The 15,647-nt window shown below is 53.9% G+C and overlaps 1 protein-coding gene across 1 annotated transcript; it reads right to left on the reverse strand.

The window, feature by feature from the left end:
• Positions 1–4: 4 nt before the first annotated feature.
• CUNH5orf49 (chromosome unknown C5orf49 homolog) lies at positions 5–15,053 on the reverse strand. Its single transcript, XM_045081991.1, has 3 exons — positions 14,768–15,053; positions 2,973–3,089; positions 5–1,511 (listed from the first exon to the last, which is right to left on the reverse strand). The coding sequence occupies exons 1-3, from the start codon at positions 14,957–14,959 to the stop codon at positions 1,332–1,334; spliced, it is 489 nt and encodes a 162-aa protein (XP_044937926.1). The 5' UTR covers positions 14,960–15,053; the 3' UTR covers positions 5–1,331.
• Positions 15,054–15,647: the final 594 nt, after the last annotated feature.

Here is a 15,647-nt window from a genome sequence, read left to right on the forward strand (position 1 = left end):
TGACTTAGTTTGACACAGATTTATTGTAGTCAATTTCAGATGAAGGCATTTCTTAGTGATGCCTCGTCTTTCTTAGTAGTCATGAAGAAAGTAATTTATAAAAATTTTCATAATCCAAAGTTGATGGATTTTCTATTTTATTATTATAAATAGAGCTTAAGCTACCCAAGGCAATCCCAAATACACTAGTGCTATGCATTCGGGAGGAAAAGTAATAAAAGATACCTACAGGTGGAAACAAAACACGTTTCCAAAAGAATAAAGAAATACACAGGAGCCACTCGGCCTTGAAATTGTCAACAATTCAGTGCCATATGTCCTTAGAGAATCAGAGCAATAAAACCAGCCATAGGGGAATCAGCAGTAAAACAGTAAAACGAATTACATCACCTGCTCATTAACCACTAAGCCATGGGAAGTTCAATTGGATGGGTGCGGGGTGATTTCTTTCAAAGACAGCCGTGCACTAAAAATATAGCGCATACCTTAATACTTGAATAAGTTTCAAATTATCTCCAAAATAAACATTTCCAACTTGGGTTAGAAGCAGGTGTTTCCAAAATGAAAACCGTCCACACCAACAGCCCGAGCCTCTCATGTGCCTGCCTTCGGACCACTGATTCCCACACACACTCCTCACGGTTTGGAATTCCTGCTGGGAAGAGGAGGAAATCTGGGCTCCAGTCGATGGACTGATGGGCTCTGTCCCCGTGCCGCTGGCAGAGGCAGGAGCGAGAATTTTACCCAAGGCTGTCAACCACCAAAGCCCAGTCTCCTCCATGACCTGTGGCGAGGGGGGACGGCGGCACTGCTGGCGACAGAGGCCACCCAGACCTACCAGGGTTCTGTCCTCAACTGCACGGACCTGTTACTAACGGCTCAGGCCTCTGGGCCAGGGGGATGTTGTGGTATCTAGAGATCACTTATTGTAAAAAGAAATATCATATCGCCTCCTGGAGGACGGTAAACCCAGGCAGCCGTGGTTTCCATAGCTGGTGAGCAAGGGTGTGCACGCCCCTCGCGGAGCGCCCCCTGGGGTCTGAGGAACCAGAGAAACCGTGAAGAGTCAGCAGACCACTGTCAGGTGGGAGCACTTCCCTTTTATTCCGTGCTCACAAGGGATCGGTCTCTGGCTTCATTTCCGCGGACACGGTCCCATGAGATTTCATCACATTAAAGGCCCCTGGCCAGGGTCTTCACCATGGCCACACGAGGAAAAGGGGCTCCCGGGCCCATCCCCCCACTGTCCAGGTGCAAGCCGCTTCAGGCCAGCTCCCTGACCCTCTGATGCCTGACTGTGCCACCCAGCGGTCCAGGCCCCAAATGGGGCGTCAGGCAGGAGAAATGTGCCCAAAGCCAGGCGTCTTGATGCTGGGGATGTCATTCTTCCTGTAGAAGTCAGCCTTCACGTGGTTGACACGGCCGTGGTCCCGGATCAGAGGCTCCACGGGCTGGTGTATGCGCCTCCCATAGACTGAGGACATCAGCACTCCCACAGGCCGCTGGCGCTCCTGTCCAGGGGCACCAGAACACGGGGTCAGCTCACACCTCCCTGGTCACAGGACCCACCTTGCGTCCTGGAAGCCATCTCCGCCTGGCTCACCCACACACCTGCAACCCTCTCCAGCTGGGTTCTTAATGCCGGCGACCCCCTACTGTGCAGACCCTGTCCCTTGTGCTCAGAGCCCCTCATTGTCCCCAAGTCCTTCACGTCATTCCGAGGAACGGCAAAGACCTTGCGCTGGGCGCCGTCTCACCCTCTCGCTGCCGGCTGTGTTCCTCCCCCCTCCCCTCCCCCCGGCCTCCTGCCTGGCCCTCTCCAGCCCCACTTGCCCCTCTCCCTTCCTGCCGCCTCTCTCCCCCCAAAACACATCTTTTCACTCTTCACGTTGTCATTCCCGGCACCCCCATGTCCCCTGAGCGCCCCCGGGCCCCCTCATCTCCACAAACCCCCACCTTCCCAGCCCCCCAGTCTCCTCTCCCTTCCCCTGCCCCCTGAAAAGACTTTATTTCTCTGCGAACCACTTACCACAACCTGGAATGCAGTTTCCTATGTGTATGACAATTATTGTGCTATTTCCCCGTAGGAATATCAGCTCTAAGCGGACAGGGACTCTTCAGGGCACATGGGGGCACTCAGGATCTGGGGTCGATGCTGGTGTTCTTATGACAGGGAAGCATTAGCCGACTTGGAATGAAGTCCCATATACAAAAACAATAGGAAAGCACTTAATGTCTGGGACTTAAGTTCCTCATTGAATTTCCCATCGAAATAAAGGTCCGTTGGAAGTGACCTGGCAGCATTCTTATCAAGAGAAAGAAATCCCAGCAGAGGCTCTCACATTACGAATTCTGCGCATTGTAGAAATGATGATATCGACTCGGCATCTGGCTCTTAATAAACATGCCGTCCTCGGATCAGACTCCGAGGATGCAAAGTCCCGAGTGCTGAGGGTACCAGGAGGGTCTCCCCACTAGGAGACGCACAGCCTCTTGCACCCAGCACCTGCTGCGACACCGACCTCCTCTCCCTGGGAACCGGGAGTTTGCTCCTGCTGCTGCTCACACACCCGGGCACCTGACCTCAGGCCAAGCCCTCCTAAAGGAGGAGCTGCCCTGTATGTGGGGGTTGAAGGCTGGTGCCTAAACTAGAGAGGTTATTCCTGTCACTCTCCCGGGGTCCGGGGGAGGACTGTGACAGCCAGGACTCGGAAGTTAAGCAAAAATCTGCTTTATCTGTTGAAAAGAACTTCTTAGTTTCGCCTTCATTAAGTTGTTAACTAAACAACACAGTCCTAAAAACAAATACACAGAAACAGAAGAGAGGGAGCTGGGAGCAGCAGGGTCTCAGCCCCGGGGGGCGGCGAGGGAGGAGGGGGCCTGCCCACGGAAGCCAGAGCGCACTGTTGAGTAGAGATGTGCACTCATAGCTAATCTGTTCACGCCTTGCCCACGGCCTGGCTTCACATCACCTCCTCATTCACGTGAAGTCCCAGGCTTTTTGCGTGTTCTCTGTCATCTCGGTGCAGTTTCTGATTGTAGCCTGGGCTCTTGTTAAAGACACAGTCGTACAGGGAGATGATGCCTGTCTGGGGAGAAGAAGAGAAAGACAGGCCTGGGTTCACTGGACGGCCGGGCCACGGCGATCCTGGTAGAGCTTGGACGCCAGGCTTCTCCCCGGTGGACCGTGGAGATGTGCGGTTTCCTGTCTACACGGAGTATGTGCTCAGGAAGCTCACCCCAGAGCAGACCCTGGACGACCAGAGCAGGTCCCCGCGAGGCCCCGTGAGGCGAGGACGTCTCCGTGGCGCGTTCCTTGCTCCTCCTCTACACCCCTCCGTGACCCAGGCCCTTGACCCTCCTGCTCTCTGACTCTACCACTCGTGCACAACCTGAAAATAACAGCAATCCACTTAAGTGATGTGTTTTTCTCCTTCATTTCCACCTTTCTCATATTTTTCAAGTTTTCTGCGATAAGCTTGTACTGCTTTAAAAATTAAACATAATTGAACACTGGGACAATATAACCAAACAGAAGTATCTGTAAGTTGCTAGCCAACGGCGGGGCACCTAGTACAAACCCCTCTCCACAGAAATATTTCCTGTAATCAAATGTGGTGGCTCTCATGAATGTCATTCATAATGCGTGGAGATATATATATATATATATCTGATCTATAATACATATGCATTTCTAATATATGCACATACGTCAGACAGATATAAAAATACGTGCACACGCAAAGCTTTGATGTATTAGAAAATTACCCCGCTAACAGCTTTCATCTGAAATATCTCCATTTTTCTATCTCAAATTTCTCTTGATACAAAAATTAATCTGCCTTATCTGATACCTAATAAAAGAAAAAGAAATCCAGGTGTTAGCTCTTCTTTAATCTTCACGGGTAAGTCAGGTCTGTCCTGTACGTCCCTCCAGCCAGGGGCCAGCGGCCCCGGATCCTCCCGCAGCAAACCCAGGCATTCCGTCTCGCTGGCATTTGGGGGCACAGGGTATCTCGCCTGCGCTTGCTTGCCTGCTTGTTTTCCCCAGTAGTAATCCTCCAACAATTCCCTCCCGCTCCAGGATGCGGAGGTAGAAGGCAGACAGTGAACAGGACACATGGCATGGGCTCGGCCGGCTGGAAAACGTAGACCGCCCATTCTCGCCGACGGCGGGACTCCGCAGGGCTGGGAGCAATGGAAATGCCACAGCGTGATGTGGCTTCAACCCCACCTGGGCAAATCCCTCACGGGTCATCTGTCCTGTGCCGGACATGCTACTCCTGCATGGGGAGTCGTGAAGATGGCTCAGACCCCAGGCCACCGTCCTGGTACAATTAAGCAGCTAGTAAGCAAAACAAGGTGAAACTTGTAGCATTATTTTAGTTTCCTAAGAATTCCAATGGCAACACGCCTGTAGCATTTATTCACGGGTTTTGCCTCAGTTCAGAATCACTCCAAGTGACTTAGGCAGGAGCTGTCACCCTGATGGCCATTTAATGAGGCCACTTTGTAGCTTCTTGTTGGCACTGTCCTCTGTCACCTACTGGGCTCCTGGGTCTGTTCATGCCCTGGGTTGGCTGGCCCTGGCCTTCACTTGTCCTGAAGGACACCTACAGTTAGCTCATAAAAACAAAAAGCCCAAATCCGCGAGGTGGTGATACCTGATTCCGTTCTGGGTACTGTAAAAATCAGCTAGCTATTTGCGAAAAACAATAAACTTGGGTCTTCACAGTCCATTATCATCAAAAGTCAATTCTGGATGGATTAGAAAAACAAGTGAAAAGAAAATCCATAAGGGACCTCCTACGCATACAAGCAATGGGGAAAATGTCACAAAGAAAACATCAATCACTTCGGTTATGTAAAAATCAGACATCTGATAATCAAATAAAATTAGGACTTTTTCAAAAACCTGTAGGACGGATGGAAAAATCTCGGCATCTTGAACATACCGTGTATGGGATTGTAGGGTGTCCGCAGAAGCTAGGGGCTTTGGCTGGCTGCTTGCTTCCAGCCTGGAGAGGTTAAGCACAGGTTGCAGCAAGCCTTTTGGGGGAAGCCACCAGGCCAGAGGGCCCTGCAGTGACACAAGGTAGACTCAAGTACAGCACACCCCCACTCTGCCAGGATGGTAGGACATAAATGTCCCAAAGGAGCGAATGCTGGTCTCTGCGAGGCGAGGTGCCAGGATTCAGACCCTTCCCTTTGGGGTTCAGAGCAAAGCTACTGGACTGGCCACCTGAGCCCAGGAGGCCGACCCAGACAGCAACTAAATAGCCCATCACACCCACACCATTCCCTTACACGCAGGAATCTGAGCTGGACTTGTGGTCACAATCTAGATGTCCCATTGTCACCAGAATCCCTCCTGGCCCGGCTGACCCTGTGAAGTGGGTGTGTTTCAGGGACAGCAGCTGCAGTCTGCAGCAGAAAGACCTGCTCCCCAGGACTGAGCCCTTGGGGGCACCTGCGCCCTGAGAACGCTAGGCCGCAGATGAGGGGACCTGCGGTGAGCCCCAGTCCCTGCAGGGAGCCGTGGGGATGGCCAGCGGAGCGGGGTTCTGATGGACAACCCTGTGGGGGCCGGGGATGGGGGGACTGGAGGAGGGGGGACCGAGCACAGGGAAGCTGCTGGCTTGTGCTGTCCTCCTGTGCAGGTGTTTCCATCCCGGCTTGACCCTCCTGAACTGAGTCAGCCCCTTTGGGGGTTCCTGGGCTTGTCCTGGAGACAGACTCCGGCACAGAATGAGAAAGCAATCGCTGTGACCTGAACGAGGGAGGCAAGGTTCCTTCCCTTGCCCCCTCCGGGGGAGCAGCCCACTGTGATGTGCAGCGTCACAGACGACTGCCCTCCCCATCCTCATCAGGTCCCCTACAACACTCCTTAGAAGCAGCACTATGGGGCGCCTGGGTGGCTCCGTTGCTTAAGCAGCTGACTCTTGACTTAGGCTCAGGTCACAATCTCAGGGTCATGGGTTCCAGCCCGGCGTTGGGCTCCTGCAAAGCCTACCTCTCTCGTACGCTAGAGCAACCCTTATGAGGGACCTCCTGCACCCACGAGGTATGAACAGTCTCCGCTGTGCAGGGGTTTTGCACATCCACCACTTTCCAGAGTAAAAACGGATTTTTCCGTCACTGAAAAACAAGCGTGGGGGCCGAGGTGGGGGGGGCCACAGGCAGGCAGCCTCGCTTAGCAATGTGAATGTCTACTTCCTGCACCTCATCAGACCAGAAATCTGTCTTCTCCTGAATGTTAATTATTAATCTCTCTTCTTTCTGTTTGTCTTTCGTTCCTTCGCCGTCTGAATCAAAACCGCATTAATAAAAACCAACCCGGACTTAGAAGCCACCACAAACCGGGGCTTCTGCGCTCACTGCTGTTTTGCGATTAAAATCTCTCAAGAAATGTCCTCTCGCACACGTATCATTGTTTTTGAAAAACGAAGTAAAATGACCCCATTTATTGTCTCTCCGGTGACCTCCCTTTGTCCCTTTGCATTTTGAGTCTTGTTAAAATGTAGCACGGTCTCGCCCTGGGCTTGGGGCCTGGCACCTTGCCTTCAGTTCCCCCCGGTGACCCTTCCTCCTAACATGGCCAAATAACCCCTCCGTCGCCCTGGGCCGACGCCGTGGGTAGAGTGGAGACCTTCACTTTTCAACCTCCAAAGCACATTGCTCTGACCATCGGACAAGGCACCCAGCCAGGGCAGGACTAGAGGCAAGGAACAGGGCATCCCCTTCTTAGAGGAGACCACAGGCTGAGGATGGAAATAAGGTCATTAACTAAACAGTTGAAGGGAATACCCGTGGAGCAACGGAAGGATGCACAAAGTACGGTGGCACCAGAGAGGAAAATTCAGCATCTGCTGGGCTCAGGCAGGAAGCCTGTGTGGCGCAGTCGCGGGTACCGTACCGGTACGGACAGAGCCCCAGAGAAGCCCCCTCCCTGAATGTTACGTGTTGAATTCCACCCTCCAAAAAATTCATCCGTTGACATCCTAACCCCCAGGACCTCAGAAGGTGATTTAGAAATAAGGATGCTGAGGACGTAACGAGTTAAGGTGAGGTCATACGGGGGCAGGGTGGCCCCTCCTCCAATAGCACCGGTCTCCTTATTTAATAAGTTCAGAAACCGACAGGGACACGCAGAGAGAGGTGATGTGAGGAGACCCAGAGAGACACAGAGGCCAGCTGCCTGGAGCGGACTCTCCCTCACGGCTTCCAAAGGAGCCGACCCTGCCAACACCTTGACTTGGCCTCCAGCACGAGGAGACAGTGAATTTCCATCATTTAAGCCCCTGGTCTGGGGTACTTCGTTATGGCAGCTCTAACACACCCCCTTGATAGCGAGCAGGAGCCATCTTTTGAACAACGGAAAATAAGAATGGAGCTAACGCATTCCGCCCCAGGTAAACTGAGTCAGTAGAATGTTCAACCCAATCGGACGGTGGGTCGACATCACCAATATTCAGTTCTGCTCTGCTCCTGACTCCCCAGAGGGTCACTCTCCACTGCTCCCTTGGGCGAGGGAAGCCAAGTGACCAGTTCTCAGCAATGACCTCTGAGTGGGGGTGACATGAGACTCATCCTGTGAGCACCTGTGAAGCTTCCTGCGAGGTGTCAGCAGCTTCCTGCTGGGGCACTGGGCCCAGTAGATGTGCACGACCTGCAGCTCCGCCCCCAAAGAGGTCACACACACTCTCACAGCAGTAAGAGGAGGCAGATCTCCAGCGAACCGAACCCGAGTCCTTTATCTTCTCCTCTCTTTCCGATCGTTTAGATACAAATGTGCTGTCCGTTGTCCATCCAGACAAGGCACTAACAAAAAGGAAGTCGATACATTTCTCTCATGGTACTGGGGCAGGAGTAATGTGCTCACTGAACACACTCTCTCTTCTGGAATAAACAGAAGACTGCAGTCACCAGGTGCCCTCACAATTAGGCTGGGGCCAGGTGCCAAGCTCCGGCAAGGAACTACAGGGGAAGCCGGCAGGCATCACCTTCCAGGTCCGTAAGAACTCTCACGTGTCCTTCATGCACTTCCCTGGCTCTACGGCCAGCAAGTTCAGAGGCTCCAACAGAGGACTGCAAGTTCCCAAAGATCCGCACATCTGGAACCATTAAAAGAGAGAAGCCTGGTTTCCCAAGTTACTGTCCTAAAAAAGCTCTCCTGACAAAAAAGACCTCACCTGTAGCATTTGCTAATTTCCACAGTGGAAATACTCTCACTGTGCCTGATGTCGGGCCTCCAACTGAATGCAGAGTTCAGGCGAAATGCTAAAATGTACAAGCAGGCTCCGACACCAGCCACCGTAAAGACCGTCAGGATTCAGGGTCTGTTTATTTCCAGAGCACATCCCCGCCCACCTGGACTGAAACGGGGTCGGGCTATGGTCGGGATGCTTTCACTTCCTCTCTCCGTGGGCGCACGAAGGCTCTCGGGGACTGTTTGCCATCTCAAGGTGATCCAAAAGGGTTTCCTTTGATTCACGGGGACCTCACTTTTACTTCTGATCAGTCTGGTGCTTCTCCCCAGCAGGGCCCAGCGGTATGTGAAGCTTAATGAGGACATTTTCATTAATATTAACACCATTCAAAATTCCACTCTCAGAAGGACTGTATTATCAAGGACACAGTGTTAGCTCTTAAAAGGACAACATTCGGCTCTTCTCTTTGGTTTCCTCTGGCAAAGATTCTGTTTCCTTTCCTGGTGCATTAAGATCACAAGTTTTGGAAATGGTCGTAACTTTTCCAATAATCTGAAAATTTTATCAGTATATTAAGAATCCTAACAGAAGCAGCCTTGTTGAGGTGTTTTCTTCACTACTTTTAGGGGCTCTCTTGCTGGCAGTACTGCCCAAATCCAGAGCCCTGGAACCCGCCGCCTTCACCCCTGCATCAGAGTGAAGGAACACCGCCCTTTAATCCCGTGTTCCTACACACACGGCGTCTGCGTCAGGGCTTCTGCACACCTTGTCGCCAAGAGGAGGCTCAGAGCGCTTGTTCCCGCTTCCACTGATGCCAGCCCCCAGCGTGCCCCCAGCCCCTCACAGAAGAAAGGGCGAGCCACGGGGGCTGAAACTTGACCAGATATATGGGGGATAAGGCTGTTCCTTTTCCTGTGTCACTGTGCCGCTCCCAAGGGGATGGATTTGAAATAAATGCCTAAGATACGATGTTATGTGAAAAGCGCAAGCTGCACAGACATACACACAGCTGTGTGATGTGCGAGTGAACGTGTTCTTGTCAACACAGTTGGCCACACACCGCTGCATTCATACGCGCACAGGACTTCTGCTGGAAGGACGCCTGTACAGCCTCTCCCCTCACCCCTTCCTCGCTCCCTCAGGGTGACCTGCCCCTTTTTGAGCTCTACCTGCCCTGGAAGAAGACACTCAGCCCCTCCTCTGGCCCCCACAGGCCTCCAGTTTTCCAGGGCAGGTCACCAGACGGAGAAGATGCAGCGAGCCACCTTCAGGAGAAGCGACCTGTACACTCCCGGTGTTGATCCCTGAGCAGCAGAGCAAGGTCCAGGGAAACCCAGGCAGCGGATTATGCCACATGGACCCTCTATGTAGTCTAAGAGGCTAATCTTGTAAGTCCGCGACTTCTCCTGGTTTAAACGAACGCTGCGTCCCGGCCCTGCACGCCCCCTCCCTTCGGGCAGCCTGTGTATATCAAGTGCAGGGGACAGAGCGGTGACAGCAATCATCCCTGGCCTCACGAGCTCAGACTTCAGCGGGTGAAACAAGCAGCAAGATTACTAAGTAAAGCGTTCAGTCGGTTGGTACTAAAGCGTGCACTAGAGGAAAAAAGGGGGGGGGGGGGACGTCTGGGGGGGATCATTTCATTCAGCTGGAACTCTTTTTTTTTTTTAAGGTTTTATTTATTAGAGAGAGAGAGAGCAAGAGCAGGGAGAGGGACAGAGGGAGAAGCAGGGTCTAAGCTGAGCAAAGAGCCCGATGTGGGGCCAGATCCCAGGCGCCTGGGCCCATTACCTGAGCCGAAGGTAGATGCTTGACTGATGGAACCACCCAGGTGTCCCCGCTGGAACTCATTTTTTTTTTTTTTAATTTATCTGACAGAGAGAGAGAGAGAGATCACAAGTAGGCAGAGAGGCAGGCAGAGAGAGAGAGGGAAGCAGGATCCCCGCCGAGCAGAGAGCCTGATGTGGGACTCGATTCCAGGACCCCGAGATCATGACCCGAGCCGAAGGCAGAGGCTTAACCCACTAGCCACCCAGGTGCCCCTGGAACTCATTTTTATTGCAAGGCATGTGGGTGCAAGGGTCTGGCTAGATTTTAAGAAGTAAAGGGGCACCAGAGTGGAGCTTACCCCTCTTACAGAGCCCCTAGGAGCAGCTGAGTGCGCACGGCAGGTGTGCTCGATGCCCAGGGATGAAGAGGCTCCATCAGGGTCTGGGGGTGCCGGGCTACTGAGCACCTCCTACACACTGGATGTGAGCACAGGGCCGCCCGACATTCCCCTTTACATCTCTGGACAGCCAATATGCATCGTTTTCTCTACAAAGTGGCTGCATTCGGTGAAGAATTCCCCCATCAGGAGAGCCAAGAAGCAGCCCCCTGGCTTCCCTGCCTCCACCACGCACCGAGAAGGAAAGTGGGCTAATCTCATGAAAGCCAGGGTGAGGCTTTCCGAGCCAAGCTTCCCTGGAGGCAGAGCTCTTCACAGCCCGGCTTACCAAGAGGGAAAGCCTATTCTAAAACCACCTAAAGATTTTTTTTTTTTAATGTAGCTCTTAGACTTGGAGAAATTTAATAAAATCCTTCATAAAAGGGCATTGTCCTTTGACTTAGCTTTTCCATTTCAGTGGCAGAAATGTTGCACAAGGCAGAAGAAGGAAAAAAAGTAATTTTAAAACATCATTGAACTGAATCCGCCTTCCTGCCCCGGCAACAGTATTTTATAGGAAAAGCCCAGGCTGCTAGTGCCCCCTAGGGGACAGTACGGGAATTGATCACATTATAGCAGGCAGCTTTAGGTGACAAATTTGTCTTGAGACCCTTAACGTTGGGCTCTGCCAGGGAAGACCCTTAGATTAGAAGCCCCCAGAATGACACCGCCTCACCTGGAAATCTCTGACATCAAACAAGGGTGAGGGGTCTAAGACACCAGCCGGGAAACTAACCTTCCGTGGAAGGAAACTCACATGATCACTAACAAAAACAAATAGTAATAATCATAGCGCTACTTGCATGGGGCTGATCACGTGCCACTTTATGCCTGCGAATTAAATTAACTCTCATAATTGCTCCCTTGATGCAGTACCATGAGTACTGCCCATTTATAGGTGGGCAGAGAGACACGGGGGCTGTGACTTGGGCAGTCTGCACAGCTGCTCTCATGGAGCCAGTATTTTTAACCAAAGGTTCCTTGGCCTGTGCTACTACCTAACGAATTACTAAGTGTGTTCCACAGTAAATGACTTAAGAGCTAATTCTGCCACGTTTCTTCTCAGCTTTGAGTGTGGCCTGGGTTTACAGTTCACTGCAGTGCAGCTGAGTTCTCAGCAAATTTGTGATATGAAGCTCATCTTCTTCAGCCCATACGATCTCCTGGTAGAGAATCAGCTCCAGCAGTCCCCCAGCTGATTAATCACATAATCCCCAGGAGCACGTTATTCCCCCCAGCGGATTAAATACCGGCTCACGTAATCCCCAGGAGCCCGTTCTTACCATCCGTGGCTGTCCTGCAAAGGTACTCTGAAATGCCTTTTGTTTTTCTTGCTGCTTTTAAGGTTCTTTTATGCAGGTGTTAATATTTCTACTACATCATTTTCTTCTGTGTGACACTAAAGACTTCAGGATTTGAATTTGCCTGTGACCCCAGTTATCCAAACTGTACCGAACTGGTTTTTCATAATGTCTGCTTTGCATTCATTCATTCCAAAGCCCATCCCTGTCTTCCAGGGTCAGTAACGTATCAGAGCAGGGGGCGGCTTATGTTTTGTGTAAAGAGACAGTCACTGTTCTAGACTTTCAGGTCACATGGTTTCCTGTGGCAACTACTCGAGTCTGGTGGTAGCCACAGACAATACTAAATGATGAGCATGGGACTGTGTTGTAATAAAACTTTATTAAAACCGGCAGTGGGCCATATTTGGCCCAAGGGCCTTTGTGTGAGGACCCCTGAATTACAGGGGCATAGCTCTTACTTACTCCTGATTTCCTTCCAAGTATAGAGCTGTGGGGACCTCACTGCTCAGGCATCTTTCTGCATCTTGGCCCCAGAAAGGTAGAGCCACGTATCAGATTGGTGAATTTAGGAAGGATAAAGACCTTCCATGCCTGACTCTGCTCTTTTTCTGTTGGCAGCAACTGGCCCCCAGGGGCTGGGAGTTCAGCTCTGCTTTTTCTGGGGCCCACAGCAACAGTGGCCGGATCGGTAAATCTACCTGGCTCAGAGCTTCAGTGTCCGGGGTCAGTTTTTACCCAGAGTCCTTAGAAGTAACCTGCAACCTGGCTTTTAGCTCTGACAGATCCATATCTTGACCCCCATCTGTTTTAGTCTTTTATTTTATTTCTCTATAGTTTCAAAGTGGTACGTAACAGGACTCCTCAAAGGTACACATAAAATGATGTATTTGTGACTTTTTTTTCAGACAAAATTTATGTTCTCTCAATAAGCCAGCATGGACCAACTTTAAACATCGAGATTCCTGGCCTTTTGGCTGGTTTTCTCATGCTGTGCGGAAAGCTCTTCATGAATCACAAGTTGGCAGTGATACAGGTTTTGCATGCTTAAATTGTAAAATTCATTTAACCAATGAAATTATTTACAGATAAAAGTTCTTTCAAAAATAAGCTAAGGGGAGGAGAAAATATGAGGCCCATCGTGGCACTGAGGTAGGGCAGCATCACTCCAAATCTCCCCAGTGTTTACCTTCCGGATACTCTGGATTAGGAACACGGCAACTGGGGCTGTTGCCAGCCTCTCTCCTTGGCTTGTGGAAGGCCATCTTCTTCCTGTCTGTTCCCCACCATCTTCCATCTGTGGGGGTCTGTCTCTGGGTCCAAATTTCCCCTTTTCAGAAGGATACGAGTCATGCTGAATGAGGGCTCCCCACGACCTCATTTAGTTGGATCACCTCCATAAAGACCCCGGCTCCAGATAAGGTCACACTCTGAGGTGCCTGGGATGGGCATCTAACATGAGAAACCGAGGAGGACACAATTCAACCCGGGACGATGGTTTAGAAAGCTCTGCTGGTGTCTGTAAGGCTAAGCCCCGTGACATTCTCTTACATTGCACGGGTGGCCAGTCCTCCGAGTGTGCTGACTGACCTGAGCGGGGATTCACCTGGGCTCTAGGCCTTGTGGGTGGGGAGGAGAGGGAAGAAAGGAAGCATCCGACACAGCATGAGGGAAAGAGCTCTTCTCCTCCCAGGCACTTGGCTCCCCCACACCCTCCCTGAGCCACTCACTGTGTCTGCGGGCTGAGCGTCCTTGGAATAATGATGCTCCTGCACCCTGAACCCCAAGACACACTGGAGACAGGGAAAATGGCTTCACAAAGGAGTAGAGGACTCCTGACAAGTTCTGAATTTGCTTCTCTTCCTGCCTCCGCTGCAAAATGGCCTTCCCAGACCAGCAGGCTTTCCCCAGGAGGCCGGCGGGCCTGCTGGAGCGTGGCCAGAGTCTAATGAGGGCTCGATGCCCTGCTGTCCCTGCAGGCAGCTGTCCAGATCTGCCTCCTGGTCATCTTCGGTTTGCAGGAGGGCTTTCCATCGCTGTCTGTACCTGTGACTTTTGGGGTACGGTCGCTGTCACGCTGACCCCAGAAGGAGTCCTGTCTCCCACCTCTGTGCAGCCCAGGTGCTCCCAAGACCCTCCTCTAGATCCAGGACAGAGGGGTCACCTTGCTGCTCCTGCTAGTGGTCCTGGAAGCCCAGGGGCCCCCCAACCCTTCCCCTGAAAACACTTGACCTAACGCACCCCCAAATAGCTCAGGATACCAGGCTGAGCATTCTCATACCCCACCCTGCCCTGTATGCCCAAACCCCAGCACCTCGTTCCAGCTGAGCATACCCATCCCCCAACACACGCGTGTGCACACACACACACACACACACACACATACACACAGCTCAGCCCCAGCCCATCCTTTAGGTCGGGGGAGGTCCACCTTACTCTTGCTGTAATCTTTGGGGTCCAGGTGCCCCCGAGGAAGGCCGCTCTCCCAGCTTCCTTCCCCCCGTGACCCTGATGCCCCTTTAACCTGTCCTCAGAGGCTGTGCAGAGCTGCACCAGCCCCCACCCTCCACCTCCCAAGCCCCTAGCAGGCTGGCCCCCAGAGCCCCACGCCAGAGTTGCCGCCCGGACCCTCGGACTGTCCCAAAGTGTAGTCCAGGCCTGCAGCGCCGCGCCCTCCCCCATCCCCCGACCTTCTCCCCAGTCTTGGTTCCCGCGGTGAGGCCCCAGCCGGGTCTCCGCCAGTACAGCTCCACCCCAGCCCCACTGCGCCCTGGACCGCCTCGCCCCCATCCCGCCTCCCCGCAGGCCCCCTCCCCCGCTCTGCAGTCCCCGCCTACCTCTCCGCCCCGCCCCTCCCTGGCTGCGAAGCCCCGCCCCGATGCCTCCGCTCCTCCAGCCTCCCTCCGCTCTTCCTTGCCCCGCCCCGGCCCCCTCCCTGGCGGTGAAGCCCCGCCCCCATCCCGCAGTCCTCCGGCCTCGGCCCCGCTCGGCTGCCCCTCCCGCCCGCCCCGCCGCGCCCGCGCGCGCAGCCCCTGCCCGGTGCGGCTCACCCGGCTCTGGCGGTAGAAGTAGCTGTGCTCCGGGGGGTCCAGGCGCCGCGGGGGGACGTAGCTGAAGGCGGACAGCGCCGAGAGGGGCGGCAGCCGGGGCTTGCCCCGCAGCGTGGCGGCGGTGATCTCCTCTTCGTCGTCCTCCGGGCCACCCCGGTCCAGCGGCCGCGCGCCCGCCGAGGTCGGGCCCATCCCGCCGGCTGCAGGCAGCCCGGCGCCCGCGTTCGGCGTCGCCTGGAAACCGAGGCCGCGCGGGTCGGGCTGGGCCCCGCGGAGGGGCGGGGCGGGGCGGGGCGGGGCCGGGAGTGGGGGGAAGGAAGAGCGCCCCCCTCCCCGCCCCCCCACGCCTCGCCCCTCCGCCCCGCACCTCGCGCACTCTCCGGTGTTTCCTCGGGGGTGCGTCCTCGAGCCCCGGCTGCAGAGGCGGCTGCGTGGTGGAGCCCCCCCGGATCAGCTGACCCTCCTGCTGCGTGGTGGAGCCCCCCCGGATCAGCTGACCCTCCTGCTGCGTGGTGGAGCCCCCCCGAATCAGCTGACCCCCAACCTGCTGACCCTCCTCCACGCCGCGCCGGCTCGTTCACGCCAGAGCCACCGTCTGGCGGGGCAGGTCCCGACCGCGCCCCGACCCGCGCCCGCCTGGGAGGCGCATCCTTGACCCGCGCGGCAGGTGCGCCCGCGGGGCTTCCCGTCCGCCGGCAGAAGGGAAGCACAGCCTAAAGAGGGTCTAGAGTGGCGCTGCCCCACAGAACACGATGGGGCCACGCACGTAACTTGAAACTTTCCCGTAACCACGCCGAAAAGGCAAAAAGACAGGTGAAATACGTTGTAACGCTATATTTATTTTACTCAGTTTGTCCAAAACATGATCATTGTAACATGC

This window comes from Mustela putorius, unplaced genomic scaffold (assembly GCF_011764305.1).
Source record: "Mustela putorius furo isolate JIRA1106 unplaced genomic scaffold, ASM1176430v1.1 tig00000589_pilon_pilon_pilon, whole genome shotgun sequence".
Lineage (NCBI taxonomy): Eukaryota > Metazoa > Chordata > Mammalia > Carnivora > Mustelidae > Mustela > Mustela putorius.

Excerpts from the sequence above, each read along its gene's own strand:
- CUNH5orf49 (XM_045081991.1), bottom strand. The coding sequence starts at position 14,959 with ATGGGCCCGACCTCGGCGGGCGCGCGGCCGCTGGACCGGGGTGGCCCG. Across the intron at positions 3,090-14,767 it reads ACTTCTACCGCCAGAGCCGG|ACAGGCATCATCTCCCTGTA; the intron begins GTGAGCCGCACC and ends TCTTCTCCCCAG. Across the intron at positions 1,512-2,972 it reads GACTTCACGTGAATGAGGAG|GAGCGCCAGCGGCCTGTGGG; the intron begins GTGATGTGAAGC and ends GCCCCTGGACAG.